General features: G+C 56.7%; 1 protein-coding gene across 11 annotated transcripts in view; it reads right to left on the reverse strand.

Moving 5' to 3' along the window:
• MYLK (myosin light chain kinase) overlaps window positions 1-21170 on the reverse strand; it is a 267908-nt gene that overhangs the window by 25679 nt on the left and 221059 nt on the right. For all 11 annotated transcript variants that reach the window (XM_070072214.1, XM_070072211.1, XM_070072215.1 and 8 more), the window contains 4 exons: window positions 14855-15157; window positions 8288-8323; window positions 8099-8192; window positions 5996-6199 (listed from right to left, as the gene is read on the reverse strand). In XM_070072214.1, the coding sequence (XP_069928315.1) occupies window positions 5996-6199; window positions 8099-8192; window positions 8288-8323; window positions 14855-15157 (637 nt within the window). The remainder of the gene's footprint in view (window positions 1-5995; window positions 6200-8098; window positions 8193-8287; window positions 8324-14854; window positions 15158-21170) is intronic.

Below are 21170 nucleotides of genomic sequence, written 5' to 3' on the forward strand. Positions count from 1 at the left end.
TTGGGGGTGACGGGCTCCCGCTACAGCTCCCTGAGTTTCTGAACTCCACCGTGGAAGTTGGACCAGGACCTCCTGGTTTCTTGCTTGGGGGACACTGCCCTGCACCTGCTCAGCTGCCGGGGGGCCGGGGGTGGGGGACTCAGGGAAGCAACTGGGCCAAGCAGCTTCAGAGGTGGGCGTGAATGAGAAGATCCAGACGTGACCACCTTCACCAAAAGGGTGACCACTGGGCAGTGTCCATCCCTCAAATGACGAAAGGTGCATAAGGGAACATCCCTGTACCCAAGCTATGTCCTTTAGTCATGGAGAAGCGAGGTTTTAAAATACAGTTCCCATAATCATTTATCTTGCACAGCTGGGAATGGAAAAACATCTTCAATAAAAAAGAGCCTCGGCCAGTGTTCTAAAATTAGTCAGCTGTAACCCATTACACCTACAGATGTGATGGATCTGCTGACTCTGGCTAGGGCTACAGTATCAGGCTACTCCCTGCAGCCATAGCCAGCTCCTCTCACCGGTCCCCAACCTTGCTCATGCTGGAAGTATCATTCTTTCTATCTGGATAGATTTTATTTTATTAATAATTAATTATGTATTTATTTTTGATTGATTTGAAAGGAAGAGAGAGATGCGGGAGAGGGAGAGGGAAGGGGTGGGGGTGAGGTATCTTCCATCTGCTGGTTTACTTCCCAAATGCCTACAATAGCCAGGGCTGGGCCAGGCTGAGTCCAGGAGTCCTGAACTCAATCCAGATCTCTCACGTGGGTGGCAAGGACCCAATTACTCGCGCCATCACCTGCTACTGGAATCAGGAAGCTGGAATCTGAAGCTGAGCCAGGACTCGAACCCAGGCACTCTGATGTGAGGTGTGGGCTCCTCAAGCAGTGTCTTAGCCACTGCGCCAAACACATGCCCCCTGGCTAGACTATAGACCATGGCCAATCAGCTCTGCTTCTCCCCCAGGCCAGCCAGCCAGCCAGCATCCGGCCCTTCAGGGCTCCATTGCATGAGTCCCCTGTTTCCCTGCCCCAGCCCTCTGACCACCTTCCTTACTCACTGCCCAGAAAATTGACAGCATCTCTCTGGCAACTCATAGGCTACCCGGAGATCAGGAAGGCCACTTCCACAAGGGCCAGTAGTTTACCAGCTGCACAAGGCGGGGTGGCTTCAACCGGGGCCTCTCTCACAAGGCTGCCCCTCTCCTAAGGGGAGTCAGCGTGCAGACAGGACTGGAGTTTGAGGCCTGTCTCTGATTTAATGAGCTGTTTGACCTCAGGCAAGTGACTTAGCCTTTTTGAGCCCCTTATCTGTCCCCACCTCTCCCAGTTGTTAGGGATGTGGGAACCTTTGAGAAATACTCTGCACATGCTAATCACAGTTTGACAGCCTGTGGTGCGCAGGTGGGTCTTGGTACTGACTCCATGAGAGAGACGGGCAAGGACGCACTGGGGGCCCAGCACAGCCCAGCCTGTCTGCGGCCATCTCAGAAGGCACTCCTGGAAGGGCTGAGCCAGCGGCCACTGGGGGGAGCTGGAGCTGAGACTTTAGAAGCAACTGGAGAAGGTCCCTGCACGCTCAGCAGGTGGCGCCTTTGGCCTGAAGCCTTCATTTTCTATTGCTCTCCAGCAAGCTCCAAGTCAAACTCCAGTCTCCAGTCCTAGGCCTCAGCCAGGACTTAACAGCTCAGTGCCTCATCTGCCCAGCTGTACAGTGCAGATAAAAACCGTGTCCCCTCACAGCCTGAGTTACTGCACACGTGCTTAGGGGCGTGCCTGGCACACACTAAGTGCTCAATGTCCACGATCAACATTGTATTTCAAAGAATCACTCAGGGGTTCCTGTTGAAAATACAGAGCCCCAAGATCCTCTCCCTTCTGACTGAGAGAATCTTGGGAGGGACAGGGATCTGAGTCCGGGTATTTTAAGAAGCACCCCAGGTCACTCTTACGATCAGACGTGGTTGGGAAATCCTGGCTTACTCAACTACGGCTCCGAGAAGCCTCTCCCTACGCCCCCCTGGGAAGGGGGCTTGCCCTGTCTGGGTGGCCACACTGCTGCTCTGCACCCTCTGTCTCCTGTGGGCCCTGGGTCTGAGTGTCACGTTTGTGGACGTGTCTGGAAAAGGTCTGCCTTGTCGCTGGACCCTTATTAGCATCGGGCAACACACGGCACAGACAAGGCGGCCCCAGGCGTGCAATTTCAAGTGTCAGGCAGCCTGGAAGAGTATGCAGCCAGGACTTTCAGTGCCCCTGGGAGGCCTGGCAGGACCCCAAGCCGCGGGGATCATTCCTACTGCACTTCTGCAGGTGGCTTACTCAACATCAGCTCACAGAGGCTCAATCCTATCGAAGGGCATTCAGTGTAGTTTGAAACCTGCTCCCATGGTGCACTTTCTTGAGAGCTTGTTTGGAGGTTCTAGCAGGGGAGCGCAGCTACTCGTATACCCTTGACCGAAGACCGGTCCTCCTCTAGCGGGGATGGTCGTCCTCTTCGACCGAGCGCGCAGCTTCGGGAGGGACGCACATGGAGCGGTGAGGGAGGAAGGGGACACCCGCCTAGCCAGCCAGATCAGCCGAATCAACCCTGGCGATCAATGGGGTGACAGATGTCGCAGCCAGATCGCCCTCACATCCATGGTGCACTTTCTTGGATGGAAAAAAGTCGGTTTCTCTTCAAATTGTCCAAGATTATGGGTGGAGAGTATTGGTCCCTCAGGGAGAAGCCGCTGCCCATAGAGATGGGATAGTGCCAGAGGAAGTGTGTGCTCAATAAACAAATGCTGAACACACGAGCAAATACCCACTGCCACCAAGCCCACCTAATTCCAAGGGGTCAGGTCAGTCCCTGAACTCTAGACCTTGGCCAGGCCTCACTGGCAGTCAGAAGGAATGGCGCTCCCCAGGAACTCCCTCCACCCCCCCAGACTCTCTACCCCTAGCTCATGGCAGCCACTTCGGTGGAAGCACAAAGGTGAGGGCCAGCCTCGGACAGCTCAGCTTAAACGCCGCACCTTCCTTAGTGCTCGGGGTCCCAAGTACTTCCAAAATGACCAGCTCCAGGCCAGGGTCTGGAGGAGCCCCTGCCTCTGAGCAAGGCTGCTGTGTGACAGGAGCTTGTCCAGTAGTCGGAATTCAAGAAGGCTGCAGACACACATTCCTTCTTAATTCTCAGCACATCTGGGGACCCTGGAACGGGTTCTCACTTTTCCCTATCCCCAGGCATTGTCCCATGATTAACCTCAGTTTCTCCATCCAACGAGGAGGAGAGCCATCGCCCTGCTGAGAACCCAGCCTCCCCGACACGAGGAGGCCTGGGTTGGAATGCAGAAGCTGGGAGGGAGGCTGCGCGGGGGTTGGGGTTGCTCCCTTCCTTGGTTGAGCTCTTTTCAAGGGGCAAGTTCCCCAGCCCAGTGTAGGGGAGCCTTCTGGCATCGGTGCGTGTGAGGCTTGCTCCTGTCCACGGGGGGAGGCCAGAGGCGGAGGGATGAAAGCCAGACCAGCCGAAGCCTTCTTACGTTTCCTCCCTACTTTTTCCATCCAGCGTGCCAGCTCCCAATTCCAAGCTAAGTATGGTATTCTGCCCACTGCTGCGGCTGCCCAGCTTTCTCCGGGCCCGGCCGCCTCCTGCCCCTCCCCGCGCCCTCTCACGAACTCGCTCAAGGTTTGAGTTCTAAAGATAAGACATTCTGCCACATGTCCTCACATGCCCACGCTGCCTGGACGTGGCAACCTGTTCGAGAACAAAGGTGAAAGCTGCAGGCCACAGGCGATCGTGAGGGCAGAATGAGAAGAGGCCACGGACACGCATAGCTATTTCCCGAAAGCGGGGACGAAAGTTTGAATTTGGGGCTGGAAGTAGACGGAGAGACGGAAGACAACTCAGGGTTTCCTCCAAGTCTCTCGTGGTTGCACAGCACTGTAGAATTTTGTAGCCAAAAAGGGAGCTGTGGCATGGTGATTCTGGTCCAGTGCTGCTTTTTGCTGGGCTCAGTGAATCACCAGCCCACCGCAGCCACACGGTGGTGCTCCCTTCCTTGGGTTGAGCTCTTCTCAAGGGGCAAGTTCCCCAGCCCAGTGTATGAGGTACATGTGTACGTGATATATGTGTGTGAGGGGTGTGTGTGGTATATGTGTGTGGTGTGTGTGGTATGTGTATGTGGTGTATGGTACGTATGATGTGTGTGGGTGTGGTATATCTGTGGTATGTGATGTTTGTGGTGTGTTTGTGGGGGGTGTGGTATATGTGTGTGTTGTGTGTGGTATATGTGTGTGGTATGTGGTATGTAATGTGTGTGTGTGGTGTGTGGAGGGGATGCAGGGTGTGTTGTGTGGGAGTGTGGTATGTGTGCTGTGTGTGTGGGGTATATGTATGTGTGGTGTGTGTGTGGTGTGTGCTCAGTGTGGTATACATGTGGTGTGCGCCATGTATGTGTTATATATGTTTGGGGGTGGTATATGTGTATGGTGTGTGCTGGGTGTGTGTGTGTTATATATTTGTGGTGTGTATGTGGGTGGTATATGTGTGTGTTGTGTGTGTGAGGTATATGTGAGTGGGGTGTGTGTGTGTGTGGTGTGTATGGTGTGAGGGGTGTGACTGGTGCTTGTGGTGTGTGTAGTATATATGTATGGTATGAGGGGGTGCTATATGTGTGTGTGTGGTGTATGTGGGGTATATGTGTGTGAGGGGTGGTATATGTGTGTGGGGCATGTGTGTGTGGGGTATGTGTGTGTGGGGCATGTGTGTGTGGGGCATGTGTGTGTGTGGGGTGTGTGTGTGCGGGTGGCATACGTGTGTGTGGTATATGTGTGCTGGGTGCGTGTGGTATATGTGTGTGGGGGTGCTATATGTGTGTGTGTGGTGTATGTGGGGTATATGTGTGTGAGGGGTGGTATATGTGTGTGGGGCATGTGTGTGTGGGGTATGTGTGTGTGGTGTGGGGGGGTATGTGTGTGTGCGGGTGGTATATGTGTGTGTGGTATATGTGTGAGGGGTGGTATGTGTGTGTGGGGCATGTGTGTGTGGGGCATGTGTGTGTGTGGGGTGTGTGTGTGCGGGTGGCATACGTGTGTGTGGTATATGTGTGCTGGGTGCGTGTGGTATATGTGTGGGGGGGTGCTATATGTGTGTGTGTGGTGTATGTGGGGGTGGTATATGTGTGTGTAGTATATATGTGTATGTCTGTGGTATATGTGTATGTGATATATGTGTGTGGGGTGTGTGTGGAGTATGTGTGTGAGGGGTGGTATATGTGTTTGGGGCATGTGTGTGGGGGGGGTATGTGTGTGTGCGGGTGGTATATGTGTGTGTGGTATATGTGTGCTGGGTGTGTGTGGTATATGTGTGTGGGGGTGGTATATAAGTGTGTGGGGCATGTGTGTACCTGTGCTAGAGCACACTAGCAGCTCAGAGGTGAGGGAGGTGGAGGACTGGGAGGTAAAGGAAACGAGGAATTCTGGGGAAGCCCTGGCTGGAGGCCACCTGGTCCATCCCCTGTGCCTGTGTCCATGCCAGGAGAGAAGGAGCCACTCTTGGAGAGTGGGAAGGCAGCAGAGAACAAGCAGCTGGACTGGGACACGGAGAGGCACAGCGGGAGGCCGGGAGCAAGGGTTCCACTCCCTGGGTCCAGATCCCCGCCTCGCACTCCTGGTTCACGGGGAAGTCAGAAAGTCACTCGACCTCTTCCCTTCCACTCAAAACCACCTGCAGCTCAGCATGGCCTTGACTGAAGCCAGGGAGCTTGGGAGGGCTTTGCCCTCTGAGGGGGATGAGGCTGAGAAGGGGGGCAGGGCTCCTCCAGGAGCCACTGAGCCAGGCTGGTGATTGTGGGTCAAGGCCAGCACCACGCACAGACCTTCTGGATCCCACTGCTCAGCCCCACCCGTGGCCTGTGAGCACGTGGCCTATCACACCCCTGTGCGCCGTGCTTTCCTCTTGGGCAGCGGTGGCTAGGGGCCAGGGCGCAGGAAGGTGGGGACGTGCCCGCAGGGCCACTCACATCTCAAGGACCATGACGATGTTGGCCTTTTCCTCGAAGGCGTCCACGCACTGCACCAGCTTGGGGTGGTGGAGGCAGTTCATGATGCCGATCTCCTGCCGGATGTTCTCCTTCTCTTTGGCCGAGTACGCCTTGAAGAACTTCCCTGCCCAGATTTTTCCAGTTTTCTTCTCTACGAGTCGGAAGACCTGTCCAAATTTCCCACTGCAAAGGAAGGGGGCAGGAGAGAGGCCACACTAAGTAAGGCTTTCCACTGAACTGAGGGTTGGCAAATCAGCGTCTGTGGGACAAGCAGGGGCCCCCTCTTCTTGTACGGGAAGTTTCATTGGGATGCAACCACGCCTGTTGGCTTCTGTGTCATCGCTGGCGGGTCCTGCGCTGTGCCAGCAGAACGGCGCAGTTGTGACACGGCGCATGCCCTCGGAGCCTACAGGACCAACTTGGCCCTTCACAGGAAAAGCCTGCTGGCTCTGCTCTGGAGCAAGGAAGTACATTCATTTTTATTTATTTATTTTCATTTAGTTTGAGAGGGAGAGAGAGAGAGAATCTTCCATCTACTGGTTCACGCCTCAAATGCTTGCAGAAAGCTGGGGTTGGGCCAGGCAGAAGTCAGCAGCCTGGAACTCCATCTGGGTCTCCCACGTGGGTGGCAAGGGCTCATGTACTTAAGCCATCATCTGCTCCCTCCCAGGCTATGCACGGGCAGGAAGCTTGCTGGGAAGCAGGGCCAGGACTTGAACCAGGCGCAGGTATGGGCTGTGGGCATCCCAAGCAGTGTCTTCACTGCTAAGCCTAATGCCCACCCCTAAAGCACCTTTGTGATGCTGACATTCGACCTCTGACCTTTCCTGCAGAGGGACATGGTGTTGCATTGAGGTTGTTCCTCCTAAACAGAAAATGGCTGAGCAGTTCCTTTCTTTCCACTCTACCCTCTAGCACTGGGCCCTGGCTGGAGCCCAGGGAGGACCCTGGTACCCACTGCAGGTTATGGGAGTGTGGGGGCCCTGAGAGAGCACCCCGCTTCCATAGAGCTGTGAGAAGCCGTGCATCACTGCTTTACGAGTGTGCGTGGATTTCGAAACTTCCTCTGCAGAAAAATAAATTTCCTGGAGTGAGCATTTGGCCTAAGATGGCCAAACTGGCACCTTGGAGGGTCCAGGTTCAATTCTAGCTCTGGTTCCTGGCTCCAGCTTCCTGCTACTGCAGACCCTGGGAGGCAGCAGTGATAACTCAAGTGGCTGGGTCCCTGTTCCCCTTGCAGGAGACCTGGACTGGATCCCTGGTTCTTAGCTCTGGTCTTGATCATTGAGAGCATTTGGGGAGTGAACCAGCAGATGGGAGCTCTGTCTGTATCTCTGCTTCCCAAATAAAGAAAAAATGGCTCTAATTCATTGAAAAGATTACATTTCATTTTCCACGGACTTTTTGAAGTGCTCTCGTATTTCCCAGAAACCACTGGAAGTAAATTCCAAGCCACATTCCTTTTTCTTCCACTCCTTGCACTTCTCCAGGGATACAGAAAATGGTCACAATGGCTGGGGCTGGGCCAAGCCAAAGCCAGGAGCTTGGAACTCCATCAGGATCTCCCACGGGGGTACTTGAGCCACCTTTCACTGCCTTCTCAGGTGCATTAGCAGGAAGCTGGATTGGAAGCAGAGCAGCTGGGACTCCAACCGGCAGTCCCATATGGGATGATGGAGTTGCAGGTGGCAGCTGAACCCACCATGCCACAACACCTGCTCCCACTGTGCAGCTTAAAGAAGCATTAACACTAGCATTGCTGGAGAGTGAGGACTGGTCAGGCTCAAACCAAAGGGATCCTACACACAATCCAATCCAGATCCTGCGCCCTCACTTCAGTCCTGTGCTGTGAGTGGAGGCTCAGCAAAGGAAGGACTTGGCCCAAGGCTTTGAAAGACATGGGCCAGGGCAGAGCTGGGGGTGAGTGACCCTCTCATGGGCCAAGCCCTCCTGGTTCTGTAGGAATCTTGGCCTGGGGAGGAGGCAGAGCCCAGGAAGAGAAGGGAGCTCGAGGTTCTGCGTTTAACCTGGGCCCTGTGCCACCCTCACCCTGGGGCGAAGGCAGCGTCCCACTCCACTTACGATCCTAGCCTCTCTTCGATGTCATAGAAGTCAGACACTTTCTGCTCGGTGTTGACGGTCACTGTCCGGTAGTCGACCTCGGGCTCCTTCTCGTCTGCGGGGCAGGGGGCAGCGTGAGCGTGAGCTGCCAGGTCCCCTTCCTTAGCCCCCCGTCACCACCCCGGAGAGCTGGCCCGGCACGGCACTCACCATCATCCGACACCTCCTCCACTTCATCCTTCGGCTCTGGGACAGAGAGGACACACAGATCAGTACTGAAGACCAGAACAGAAGCCATGCTGGGGCCTTGCCAGGCATGAGCCCACCCAGGCCAGAGCTCCAGGCAGCCACCCTAGCTGGTGCAGCCTGGAGCAGACCATTCAGCTCCACTCTCAGCACCTCTGCTGCCCGACCCCATTTCCCTCAATGCACCCTTTCCCACGTTCCCCCTCTAGCCTCTCAGAGCCTCCCCACAACCCTGACTCCAGCAACTCCCCACAGCCCTGGCTCCAGACTCAGCAATGGCCAGTTGCTTCCAGTGTCATCTCCACGATCCTCTTGCTGAATGTCTCCATGCAGGCCTGTGCGTACTGCGTCTTGCCAGTTAGCGTGAGCACACGCTCTGTCTTTCTTGAAGCTCACAATCTGGTTGAAGAGGCAAAAGCCCACTTGAAGCATCACTTACAATGCACGCCTAGTCAAGCCCAGACCGTCATGGCACGGACTGAGCCCAGGGATCCACCGTGGAACAAGGAGACACAAAGGGGCGATTGTGAAATCAAGGCAGGCATTCTCAGAAGCCGCCCGAGAGCTTGGGGGATTCGCAGTAGCACGAGAGCGTGACTGATGTCTTACACGCTGAAGCAACAGGTGTTCACGAGGCAGGTGGGGAGGGACCAAGCAGCCCACGCCAGCTGCTGTCCACATGCATGTGTCGGAGGGGCACAGAGGACAGCAGGGACTCCACAGGCACATCTGCCCCAAGCTCCAGCTTTCCTTGGCCTTGCTGCACATCTGTCCCCTGCAGCAGGTGCTCTGGCTTGGTGACCAGGACTGAGTGCCTTTTCTTTTCTGGGCCTCTGTCTCCTCATCTGTAAAAGGAGGGAGCTGCACCTGGGGAGTGTCCAGGGTCCTGACTGGCTCTGGACGCCAAGCTCTGCAATGTGCTCTGTGCCCCTCGCTGTCCGGGACCTGGGGGCCAGGGACAGGTGAGAGACCATGGGGGGGAACAGCTTGTGAGATGGAAGTGTGTGAGTGTGCATATGTATGAGAGGGTGTGTATGCAGGTGAGTGTGTGTATGTGTGTGCGTGTGACCCAGTGTGAGAATGTGTGTGTGAGTATAAGCATGTGGGACTGTGTGTTTGTATATGTGTAACAGTGTGTGAGTGTGAGACAGTGTGTGAGGTTGTGTGTGTACATGTGTGACAATGTATGTGACAGAGTACTAATGTGTGGGACAGCATGTGAATGTGTTTGTGAGGGTGTGAATATGTATATGTGTGATTGTGTTAGTGTGTGCACGTGTGACAGTGTGTGACAATATGTGAATAGTGTGTGTGTGTGTGCTGAGTGTGAATAAGATGTGGAGGGGAAGGGTGGGATTTGCTGAAGCCTCAGCAGAGCTCTGCAGAGGACAGGAAGGGCACCTCCTGTGGCAACCAGAGTGGGCGGGGGCAGAGGCGTGGCCAGGCACTGCCTGGCAGGGAGGGGCTACATGGCAGCAAGCTGTGCAGGTGTGGGCTGGCAGGAAGGTGCTGTTGGAACCGTGAGCCCAGATGAAGCAGGCGAGCTGGATGAGGACTGTTGGAGCCAGCTGGTGGAGGGTTGGTGTGGGTGTCATGATGCTGCTGGGACCTGGGCCGGCCTCATCAACCTTCCTCATCTGCTGAGTTGAGAGTTGGGAGTGACGTCGTCAAGTGCATAGATGACTAGGACAGTTGGAGCGCAGTGTGCTGTATGCCCTTAACTGTCGCTGTGCAGGGAGAACCCAGCCCTCCGCCCTTCTGGGTGCCGAGCCCTGAACACTTACTGCCTCTCCTCAGGGTGCCACCGGGGAGAACGTGCCCTGGCTACACACGGGTATTACACGCCCAGCCCTTGCTGGGGCTTGGGTCCCTGCTCCAGAATGCTGGCGGAAGACTGCTATGAGCTGGAGTGGGTGTGGAGGGTACTGAAGGTTGGGGGCAGGGGGCTCTGGGTGTCTCTGGCTGTGAGAGAAGTCTAACACTGACGTGACTTAGAGGAATTCTCAGGGCCTGTGATGTATTGCAACAGATAAAGCTCTGGAGTCCCCACCACTCCACTTCCAATCCAGCTCCCCACTAATGCATACTTGTGAAGGCAGCAGCAGGTGGTTCGAGTGCCTGTGCTGATCTCCGGGCATTGCAAGGGGACCGGAGTGCCCTGAGCAGCAGGGTGACTGAGAAGGCAGGCAGGCTTTCTTGGCACGGTGTCTGCAGGACATTCTGTGCCGGCTCCTGGAGGAGCAGCATAGCTGGGAGCCCGGGGGGGTGGCCTTCCAGTGACCGGCACCAGGGGGTTTTCCTAATGAGCCTGAAGGGGCCTCCTGTTTTAGAACTGCCTCTCCTCTCCCCAGTATCACCCAGTGAGAACCACAGAGCCAGGCTTCTGGTCTCCCTCACCAACACCTGCCCCTTGCCTCTGTCTCCTGGGGCAGCAGAGGTGCAGAAGGCTCTCCTGATGCACCAGGGCTCCCAGGGGATGCAGGCACCTCTGTCTAGCCCACAGCTGCACAGCAACCTCTTCTGTGGGAAACCCTGATGGAGACCCCTTGGCTGATTCCTAGTGTCCTGCCCCCATCCTGCCTGATGGGGCAGGACTACTGGCAGGGCAGCTGAGGGAGGAGGAGGAGAGACCACAGCTCACTGAGCTGAGCTCCGCAGCCTAAGGGGCTGGACTCAGGAGAGGCGAGGCCTTGGCTCCCCTGTTTCCACTGAGGAGGGAGCCAAATTTGCAGAAGGGCCTTCAGTGGACGCCTGAAAGCCTGTATTCAGAGTGGGATATGCAATCCAGAGCTACATGGAAGGCTTGCTTGGAAGATGCACCTGAGAAGTTTCGGCAATCTTGCAGCTCACCACCCTGGAGTGGCGTTTGGGAGAGGGACCCTGTGGCACAGAGCTGTACCCTTCTGTGGGCAAGGACGGTCACATGCCCAGTGGGCACTAGAGGGCGCCCCAACCCTAGAGAAGGCTTTGGGGGCCAGATGTAGCGAGTTTTCCACCTCCGCTGCTCCGTGGGTTGCAGGAGCCTCCGTGGGGGCTGTTTGCCAACAACCTACACAGACCAGACCCAGTGAGGATTAGAAGCCAGGTGGACTGCATTTCAGAATCAGAGCTGGGTTAGGGTTGGTGGTGGGAGGGGCAGGTCTTGTCAGGTGGTGGCTCTGTTCACCTGGGTCTGGGCAGTCTGGGAGGGCAGTGCTCAGATCAGGGACCCTGGAGTCAGGGGTGGCTCTTGCACAGCTAGGGAAGCCCCTGGAGCTGGAGGGGGAACCCCACTTTGTCCTCCATTGAATCTGCCGTGCCCACAGGAGTGCTTGAGCAGGACACGTGGGGGTGATTGACAGCAAGTGAACCTGGCCTGCAAAAAGGGACAGCATTGAAAGAGCAGGAGGCCCAAGTGGTGCTGGGAGATGGTGGTGGAGCTGGGCGCCATCAGCTGGGCTTTGTGGCGTGAGGGTTGACTGGAGCTGCCCTTTCTATAAGACCCTCATACCCCACCTTCAAAGAAAGGCTCCACATGACCTTCTCCTCAGCCCCCCAGCCCTCCGCTGGTCCCCGGCCCAGGCTCCTGAGGAATCCGGAGAAACAGCTGAGCAGCTCACAGACTCTGCCTGCAAGTCCTCTGCCCTCAGGCCTAGGCTTGGCCAACCACTGTTCCCTCCCTCCCTTGCTGCCCACCTTGGACCATCCAGCTGGGCGGGGCATGAGGAGCCACTTCCTGTCTGGGAGCCCTGGGTGGCCTGGACCCTCTTCGGATCTCAAGGATTTCAACGCTGTCTTTATCTGCTCCTTTGAGAGGTGTGCTAGGGGAGCGGATGTCGTCACAGAGGGCCCAGCGCCTCCTCCGGTGTACTGTGCACCAGGAGTGGATCAGGGACTCTGCAGTCCTCCCAGGTTACACCTGGCACGTACCTGGAAGGGTCCCCTCTCCAGGCCAGGGCCACCTGCTCACTGCAGCACTGTCCCACTGTCCTGTCACTGTCCCGAGGGAAGTCCCCAAACACACAGGCTGGAGCTTGGCTGTCCCTCCTGGCACCCCATTCAACCTCCCTGCCCCCACTCTGCTCATTTCAGAGACACCATGTATGTATGTGGGGGAAGCATCATTGTCCCTCAGTATACCCAGCAGCCTTTGGTGAGGGGCTGGTGGGTGGGAGCCCATGAGAGCGTCTAGAAGCCCCAGCCCAACCCAGGAGCCGGGGCCCAGCTGTGCCTTCCAGGGGCCCCGTGCCTGCTCTGTGCGTTCCCAGGGTTTAGTGGGTGAAGTCTGCCCAGCACACAGCTGCTCAGACGAGTCTGCAAAGTTGTAGTGTTCTCCAGTGGTTCCCCCGAATTTGTCTGCAGCCCTCCTTGAACTTGGAGGACAAGTTCTAACACCTGTTCCATGCCAGACTTCTGCACCTCAAGTGTGTGCATGTGAGGGGCAGGGATGGCCCCGCACTCCCAGCACCTGTGGGTGGTCTCCTCTCAGACACCGAGTCTCCCACCGCCCCGTTAGCCCTCCCCTCTCCTTAACCCCGGAGCCCCTGGCCTTCTTCCCCACCCCCACCCTCTTCCTGCTCTTCACACCACACGTCCTGAAACCACGTTCCACCCTCCTGGCTTCTCCATCCACTCCTTCCTTCCGCAAAGCAACCGTGGAGGTTGCTCTGACCACCAACCACCACAGGCCTGGACCCAAAGCCCCTTGCGAGTGCTTGTCTCTTTCACCTTCTCTTCACAGGTGACTCAGGTCCCTGAGCTGCCCGCCGTGGCTCCTGCAAGGGGAGTCCAGCCTCCTCGTGGTTCTCTCCCTCCCAGTCCTGCCTTCTGGTCCTGCAGCTCCCTCATGACGGCCCAGGGGTTGGCTTTCTCTGCAGCCCTCTCAGAGAGCCTGTCCGTGCTCACAGCCTCAACCGCCAGTTACAAAGCAAAGACTCCCAGGTCTGGGGCATAAGGGAAGCCTTTCTCCGGCGCTCCGGACCCAAGCGTCTGATGGGCCCCCACCCAGGACATCCCAGCGACCCCTCAACTCAATGGGCCTGCAGCCACCTCCTCCCAGGCTCCCGCTACCTAACCCCAGTGCACTCAAGGCGGGGGCCTGGGAGGCAGCCTGACCTTTCCCTCAATCTAACTGGGGGGGGCGGGCACAGGCTTTGGACCAGGGGGCTCTGAATTCAAGCTCTGTGACCTTGGGCAAGTAGCTTCCCCCCTAAACCTCATGTCCCTTATGTGCAAAATGGGGGCAAGAACAAGCAGGCAAGCGAAGTGGTCAGCATCCCATAGTACATACTGAGCGCTCAGCGCACGCTGGCCGTGAAGTCACAAAAATCAACCTTTCTCGGGCTTCTGCACTGGCACTCGGGAACCCAAGCTGGGAACCGGGAGTCAGCGGTATGTTTCCTGCTTCCGCCTCAACTCTGCCCCAAAGCCCACTGAGAACGATCAATTCCACCTCCTGCCCACTGCCCGCGGGGCCGTGGCCACAGCGGCCTGCCTGGACTAGGCGACTCCAGCCTTATCCCTCCTGTACGCCCACTTCACCTGTGCACAAACGCCCCTGGGGCGGGAGTCTGGTTAAAGGCTCAGAGGGCCCCTGGGGGTCGGGAGCGGGGAGTCTGTGCTTCTCACAGCCATGCCCGGAGCAGCGCAGCACAGCCCTGCTCCTTCCCTCGGAACAGACGGAATCCTGTCCGTCCTCTCCCTGGAAGGCCTTGGAAGACCTCCGCTGTTGCACCCAAACTGCCCATTTCGTCTCACTTCCTCCTGTTCTTCCTCACACTCCACACCACCTGGCCGCACACACAAGCTCCCCACAAAGCCGGGCATTTCCATTACTCCCTATCTTTGCTGCTGCGGACCCCTCTGCATGGACTACCTTTCCTTATCTCCCCTGCCTCCCAGAATCCCAGTCCCTTTTCCCAAGACTTAGTTTAAATGCCACCTCTGCCAGGAAGCCCTCCAGTCTCCATGGCAAAGTTCTCCATGCTTTCTGCCTTGTCCCATGGCTCCCTGTTTATACCACCATGGCAGGATGCACCCATCTCATTGTGCTTAGTCATGTATAGGTCTGTCCTGCTGGATTTCAATCTTCTGGCCTTATCTTTCTGTCCTAGGTATACGACACCAAATAGATACTCAAAGATGAGAGTACTTCCAAAAAATTCATGGAAAATGGAATTAGAAGGGTAAGTTTATTTTGTTGCAAAAAAATTTGAAATTTGTGCATAGTTTTTAATAATATGCATTTTCCATGAACTTTCTGGAGAACCCATCCTATATGTGCAGGAACACAGGAACTTGAAGTCCACCTGCCTGCCTGCCTGCCTGCCTTCGCGGACGTTGCTCCTGAGTAACACAACATCACCCCCTGGTGGCAGTGCACACAAATTGCTGGTTCAGTGTTTCACCAAAGGATCAGCATCACAAGGTGACCACTATAGTCATCACCAAGGTTTTCTCAGTGCCTCTGTAGCCCTCTCTGCACAGTTGCTACACACACAGGGCAGTCACGCAGGTTCATGCAGAGCCCGAGTAGCAGCGCAGGCAGCCTACCCTCGGGCTTCTCGCCCACTGTCGTGAGCTCCGACTCCTGGCTCGGCTCACTGGTGCCGTACACGTTGATTGCGCGCACGCGGAATTTATATTCGCGGTCCGGCAGCAGGTCGCGCACGTTGAACGAGGTGCTGCGGCATGTGGCCAGCTCCGTCCACATCTTGTCCACAGAGTCCCAGATCTCCACGCTGTAGGACTGCACGGCGCTGCCCCCGTCGTAGGAGGAGCCGTACCAGGACAGCGTCAGCGAGGAGCTGCGGATGTCAGAGGCGCACGGCGTGCCGGCGGGGGGGTCTGGCTTATCTGGGGACAGAGAAGCTCAACGTTACCCAGATCTTCCCGAATGGCAGGAAAAAGACCGTGCTTGAGTTAGCTCTGTCCTAGGAGGAAGGGCCTAGACACCCCCGGGGCTCCTGGCTCTATTTCCCTCATCCACAGTCATGAGCATGGGCCTGCACAGGCCCACCTGTAGAGAAAGCCCCACCTATACCTATCCACTTGAGAACTAAAAACATTTTAGGGCCCAGTTTCAGTCTGCAAGTGAACATTTCCTGTGCTGCGCCCAAGTCATAAACACACATCTCAAGAGTAAGCAGATCTAGGAAGCTGCCCAGAGGCGTGCACTGTTTCCCATCAAACATATGTTTTGAGACAGAGGTCAGCCTGTGTGTGTGTGCGTGCGCATGTGTGTCCTGCAGGCCTGAGGCTGTGACCTGTGTTCTGTGTGTGTGTGGGCAAGTACACGTGTGTGTAGACACAGATTTACCTATTCACTCTCTCCCCTCCCCCAGTCCTGCGTCCTCTGCCCAGCAGCCCAGGATGCACTGCTGGAAGCTGTCCATCCCCAACAACCCAAACCTGGACCTTATCCTGGGAACAAGCCTGGGACGGTGACAGAGCCACTTGCAGTGTCTGCAGTCATGCCGGGGCCTCTTGTAATGGAACCACTTTCACTGGCTGTTTAATGTGTTCTCTTAGGAAAGCTGTTTGCTCTGAAAGATATATTGGTCTTTTTAGAAACATTTCTGGTGTTGGCTAAGATGTTTATTGCTCTCTTAGAGGCAAGTGCTTTGTGTCTTCTCAAGACCAGCTAAGGAAGTGGAAAAAGCCCGCAGAGGCTCACTGCAACCACGGGCCTGCACACGTGCAGGGTCACGGACGTTCATACAGTGAGTGCAGGTGCATGTTACAGGCTCGCTCTCTGCCCTCTGCTTTGGCCAAGAAAGGAAAGCTGAGAAATGGGTACTGCAGAAGAGGTGCTGCTTGTTGCTTGTTACAGACGGCTCTTAGTGGAGAGAGGAGAGAGGAGAGAGAGAGGAGAGAGAGGAGAGAGAGGAGAGAGAGGAAAGAGGAGAGAGGAAAGAGGAGAGAGAGAAAAGAGAGGAGAGAGGAGAGAGAGAGAGGAGAGAGGGGAGAGGAGAGAGAGGGGAGAGAGGGGAGAGGAGAGAGAGAGGAGAGAGGGGAGAGGAGAGAGAGGAGAGAGGGGAGAGGAGAGAGAGGAGAGAGGGGAGAGGAGAGAGAGAGGAGAGAGAGGAGAGAGGGGAGAGGAGAGAGGGGGAGAGAGAGAGAGAGAGAGATATGCAGCACACATCACTTCCTGTGGCCTAAGACACAAGACTGGGAGCAAAATTGGGGAGGGGGACCTTAATTGCAGGGAAACGTCAAGACTTTCAAGGGCTCTGATGCTAATGAAGGAGTTCTGAAAAGACCCAAGTTGGGACCAGCACTGTGGCGTAGTGGGTAAAGCTGCCGCCTGCAGTGCTGGCATCCCATGTGGGCACGGGTTCGAGTCCCGGCTGCTCTACTTCCTATCCAGCTCTCTGCTATGGCCTGGGAAAGCAGTGGAAGATGGCCCAAAAGGAGACCCGGAAGAAGTGCTTGGCTCCTGGCTTCAGATCAACATAGCTATGGCCATTGAGGTCTTATGGGGAGTGAACCAGCGGATGGAAGACCTCTCTCTACCTCTGCCTCTCTGTAACTCTGCCTTTCAAATAAATTAATAAATCTTAATAAAAAAAGACCAAGTCTACACTGACGCCAGATTGCAGCCCCACCCGCTTCCCCCAGGTCTGTCCCATGCCCCATTCTTCCCAACCCACAGAGCCCCACATAGAGGCTGCACCAGACAGGGACGAAAATCTGAGGCCAGGAGTTTGCCAGGAGCTTCTCTCCCATGCTAAAGACACGACACATTCCATCTGAGAGGGAGGCCCTGAGCATTGCCTGGCATGGGAGAAGCTGGCTGGGTATCTGGGGCCATGGGTTCCTTGCTTCCGTAGAATTCTCCCAGGGCTCCCTGGAGACCCGGCCAACAGACTGGGAAGGGTCTCTCTTGGCAGCAGCTCAAGGGTTTTCTGCTCAGCAAATGCTCTCCCTACTGGGAAAACAGGATCTGGTCTCTAGAGCTCTCAGCTAAAGCCAGGGCCCTCTAGCTCTGCTTGTGCCCACACATTAAGGACATGTGTCGTTGTGTCTGTCCCCAACCAGATGACCTCTCCCTGGCCCTGCAGCTGGGCGCCCTTGCAGGTCAGGGTACTGCGCTTACCAAGGACACTCAGCTGGTCAGTGGCACAGCCCACAGGGGACTCCACAAAGTCCCCAGACTCCTGCTCCAAGGCTTGGTGCTTTCCAAACTATCAGTAAGGTGAGCTCAAGAGCACATCTTGCTTAAGCCTGGGTGAAGAATTGGGAATGGAACTCTTGTGCCCTCAAAAGTCATGTGAGGGGCTAGTGTGGTACAGCGGGTAAAGCTACCACCTGCAACAGCAGCGACCCACGTGGACGCTGGTTCAAGTCCCGGCTGCTCCCCTTCTGATTCAGCTCCACATTAATATGCCTGGGAAAGCAGTGGGTGATGGCCCAAGTGCTTGGGCCCCTGCAGCCACGAGGGAGATCTGCATGGAGTTCCAGGCTCTTGGCTTTGGTCTGGCCCAGTTATGGCTGTTTCAGCCATCTGGGGAGTGAGCCAGCAGATGGGAGATTCTCTCTCTCTCCCTTTCCCTCTCTTCCTACTGTAACTCTGCCTCCAAATAAACAAAAAACAAAACTTCCCACAGAAGTTCCAAACTCAGGGAGTACAAGTATTAGGGAATGACTGGGTACCGCGGGTTCTCTGGACCTCATTTCCCTCCTTTCAAGCGATGCCCAGAGACCTGTATTCCCTGCACTGGGTGAGTGACTTTAAGGAATCTGGCCCCGGAGGCTGCAATTATCTGCCTCCCCCGAGGGCAGCCCTTCCCCTCCTTCAGGCAGCAGACAGGGGTGCTGGGTAAGCGCAGGCACAGGCCGAGGCTCCAAGCATCGCAAATTCCTGGGCTGCCTTTCAGCATATACTGATACTAATCCTCTAAGACGGCCAAACATCACTCACTAAACTAGCTGGGGCAAGGCTGGCTTTATTATCATCTTGGAGACAGGAGCTGGGGACTGTCAGGAAGGGTCCTGGACAGAACGCATGCCGAGAGTCTGCTGACCAGTGGACACGCCGTGACTCGCCTGTCTCAGCCCGCTGGCCAAAGGACGCTTCTAAGGTGCCAGAAAACTGGGGAGCAGGCCACACCCTTCCTGCCATTCGTGCTGTGTGTGCTTACTTAACAAGCTCTGATCAGACAATACGCAGACGTCCCGTGGCCGCGCAGGTGCGGCCGCTTAATCCAGGTTCACTCTGAGCTAACTCGAAGTTCCCGGGCTTTGAGGGAGGGCGGCTCTGCGGGACCCATCTGAGCGAGGAGGGGTTTTATTGAGCAATTCTATTCTTAGCTCCCTGAGGGGGAGGCAGACAGAGAGCCCGGTTCTCCTCCATTCCATTCCCCTCCCAGGACGGCATTTAACGCGCTGCTCCTGCCAGCTGGCGGACAGCCACGCCAATGGCCCTGTCAGTGCCGGCCATGGAGAAAAACTCAACCATAAAAGGCCAGATCTGCAGCCCGTGCGGCGGCGGGGGAAGGGCGCGTGTGGCACCGGGTGGGAAGCCGGAGTGGGGGCTGGGGGGCACTGGGGCCAAAAAGGCTGTTCAGAGGAGCTGACCCCAGGGTCCCCCCAGGCAGGGGGAACACCGAGGAGAAGCGGTGGAGGGGGTGCCGGCCAGGTCAGCATTGCGGGGTTGGGTCCAAGTGCCCAGGCAAATGCGGCCACTGGCACCAGACTCCCGAGGGTCCCGACTGCCAGGTTGGGGGGAGTCGGTGAAATAAGCACCTGGATTCCCCACAGAGTGGAGGAGCGTGAGGAGGTCCCGCTTCCCGCCAGAGGATGAAAGCCCATCCTGCCCAGATGGGAAACCCCAGGGCACAGGAAACAGAGGCAGGGGACAGAATGAGGGACACAGAAATCCAGCCAGTCTCTTTCACAGGGTGAGGAAACAGGAGAGCAGGAGGGGCGGGGTGAAAGAGAAGCAGCGGCAGCTCCGGGGCTGCTGCAGCACTTGTGCAGGGCGTGGGGCCACAGCCTGCAACCCTGCGCTGCTACGCGCTGGCTTGGGCACGGCTCTCAGGGCACCTCACCTCTGCTTTGCACTGTTCCTTGTTCTCCTCTCTTTCCCCTCCCCCACCCCGGGGTGGGGGCAAGGGCTCCTTTCCCCCCTGAGGCTTAGCTGGGTGTGAGAAAGAAGGGGCCATGTGGCCGCCGGTTTGGTTGGAGACCTGGCTGTTCCAATTCCAATCCAGCTCTCTGCTATGGCCTGGGAAAGCAGTAGAAGATGGCCCAAGTCCTTGGGCCCCTGCACCCGCATGGGAGAGACCTGGAAGGAGCTTGTGGCTCCTGGCTTTGGAATGGTACAGCTTTGGCCATTGTGGCGTCTGGGGAGTGAAACAGTGGATGGAAGATCTCTTTCTTTCTGGCTCTGGCTCTCTAACTCTGCCTTTCAAATAAATAAATAAATCTTTAAAAAAAGAGAAAGAAGGGGCCTGCATGCTGTCCTTAAGGTGACTTCTCCAATCTGAGGACTCCTGCATCTTCTGGGGCCTCCTGTGCCCTTTCCAGGAGAGGATGTGGAGGCCAGGGGCTTGGTGGGGGGGAGAGAGACAGAGAGAGCGAGCGAGCGAGCACGCGAGCGCATGTGCAAAAGCTAGTGCCCACCGGGCCCCCGTGTGCGGGCTTTGTCTGCTCCATGTGCAGAGCTGGAAAGTCTCAAGGTGAAGGAAAGACGTGCAGATGGAGCAGGGAGATTTCCTGGACACAAAGTCAGGGGATCCCTGCAGCAGGCTGGGACGTCAGAGCCGCAAGAGACCCCAAGAGCCACCTTCTCAGCCTTTAACTGGGGACGGACGCCGGGGAGGATTTCGGGCCCCCAGGGCCACACGAGTCCCACTGCTAACAGATCCTTTGGCCTGTGTGCCCACGCGTGGGTGCACACCAGGAACACCCCAGGGAAAGTGTGCAGGCAGGCAGCACGGCCAGGTGAGAGCTTTGTGGGCTGCACGGGGAGCCCAGCAGAGGGGTCTGAGCAGCTTCCACTCCCCAAGGCCAGGAATGAGCCCTACTTTGAGGGTGGGGGCACAGCATCTCCTACTCACTCTGCCCAGAGGGACCCTTTTTCCCAACGTTCACAAAGGTGCCCTACAAGCTTGAAAGCCACTAACAACCGAAAACCCACACAGTCTTGGGCATGTGTCGATAAACACCAGGACGAAGGCTTCCCTGGGCACCACAGGTGGCGGCCCAGACACGCACGACACACATCTGCCTGCTCCTTGGGCTGGTTGTGCCTCTGCTGGCCCCTGCACCTGCCACACAGGGAGCTGCCGGGGCTGAGTGTGCCGGCAGCAGGAGGTCAGCTGGCAGGTTACTGCGGTGCTTCTGGAGAGAGTGCAGCGGGGCACGCAGACAGTGATCAGGAAAGAGGACAAAGTGGACTGGAGGATCAGTCAGGCATGGCCGGGAGAGAAGGAGACAGGATTAGGAGGTGGTGTGGTCCCGGCAGACTAACAGGCATGGGAGCCAGGCTGCAGGCAGTTGAAGGTGCGCCCTGGGAGTAGAGAGACTCCCTTGTCAGTGGGCATGGCCAGAGAGGGGCTGGAGCAAGGAAAAGCACTGCAGGAGGTGCACAAGCCTGCGCAGCAGCTGTGAGGGCAACATGGGGGGGACGGGGGGGGGGAAGCCGGCAGAGAAGAGGCGGACACGAGGAGGGAAAGTGGATGGTGGGGGCCCCAAGCTGAGATCCAGAGAGAAGGCAGAGGAGAAGGCAGCAGACCCTGGAGGGACAAAAGGGGACCACTGGCAGAGCCTGCAGGAGGAAATCAGGCCGGGGACAGACATGGACCCTGGAGGCGTGCAGTCACGTGGTTGAGCAAGTGGGTGCTTGATGCCTTGTTTCTCAGGG

Source organism: Oryctolagus cuniculus, chromosome 4 (genome assembly GCF_964237555.1).
Source record: "Oryctolagus cuniculus chromosome 4, mOryCun1.1, whole genome shotgun sequence".
NCBI classification, from domain to species: Eukaryota; Metazoa; Chordata; class Mammalia; order Lagomorpha; family Leporidae; genus Oryctolagus; species Oryctolagus cuniculus.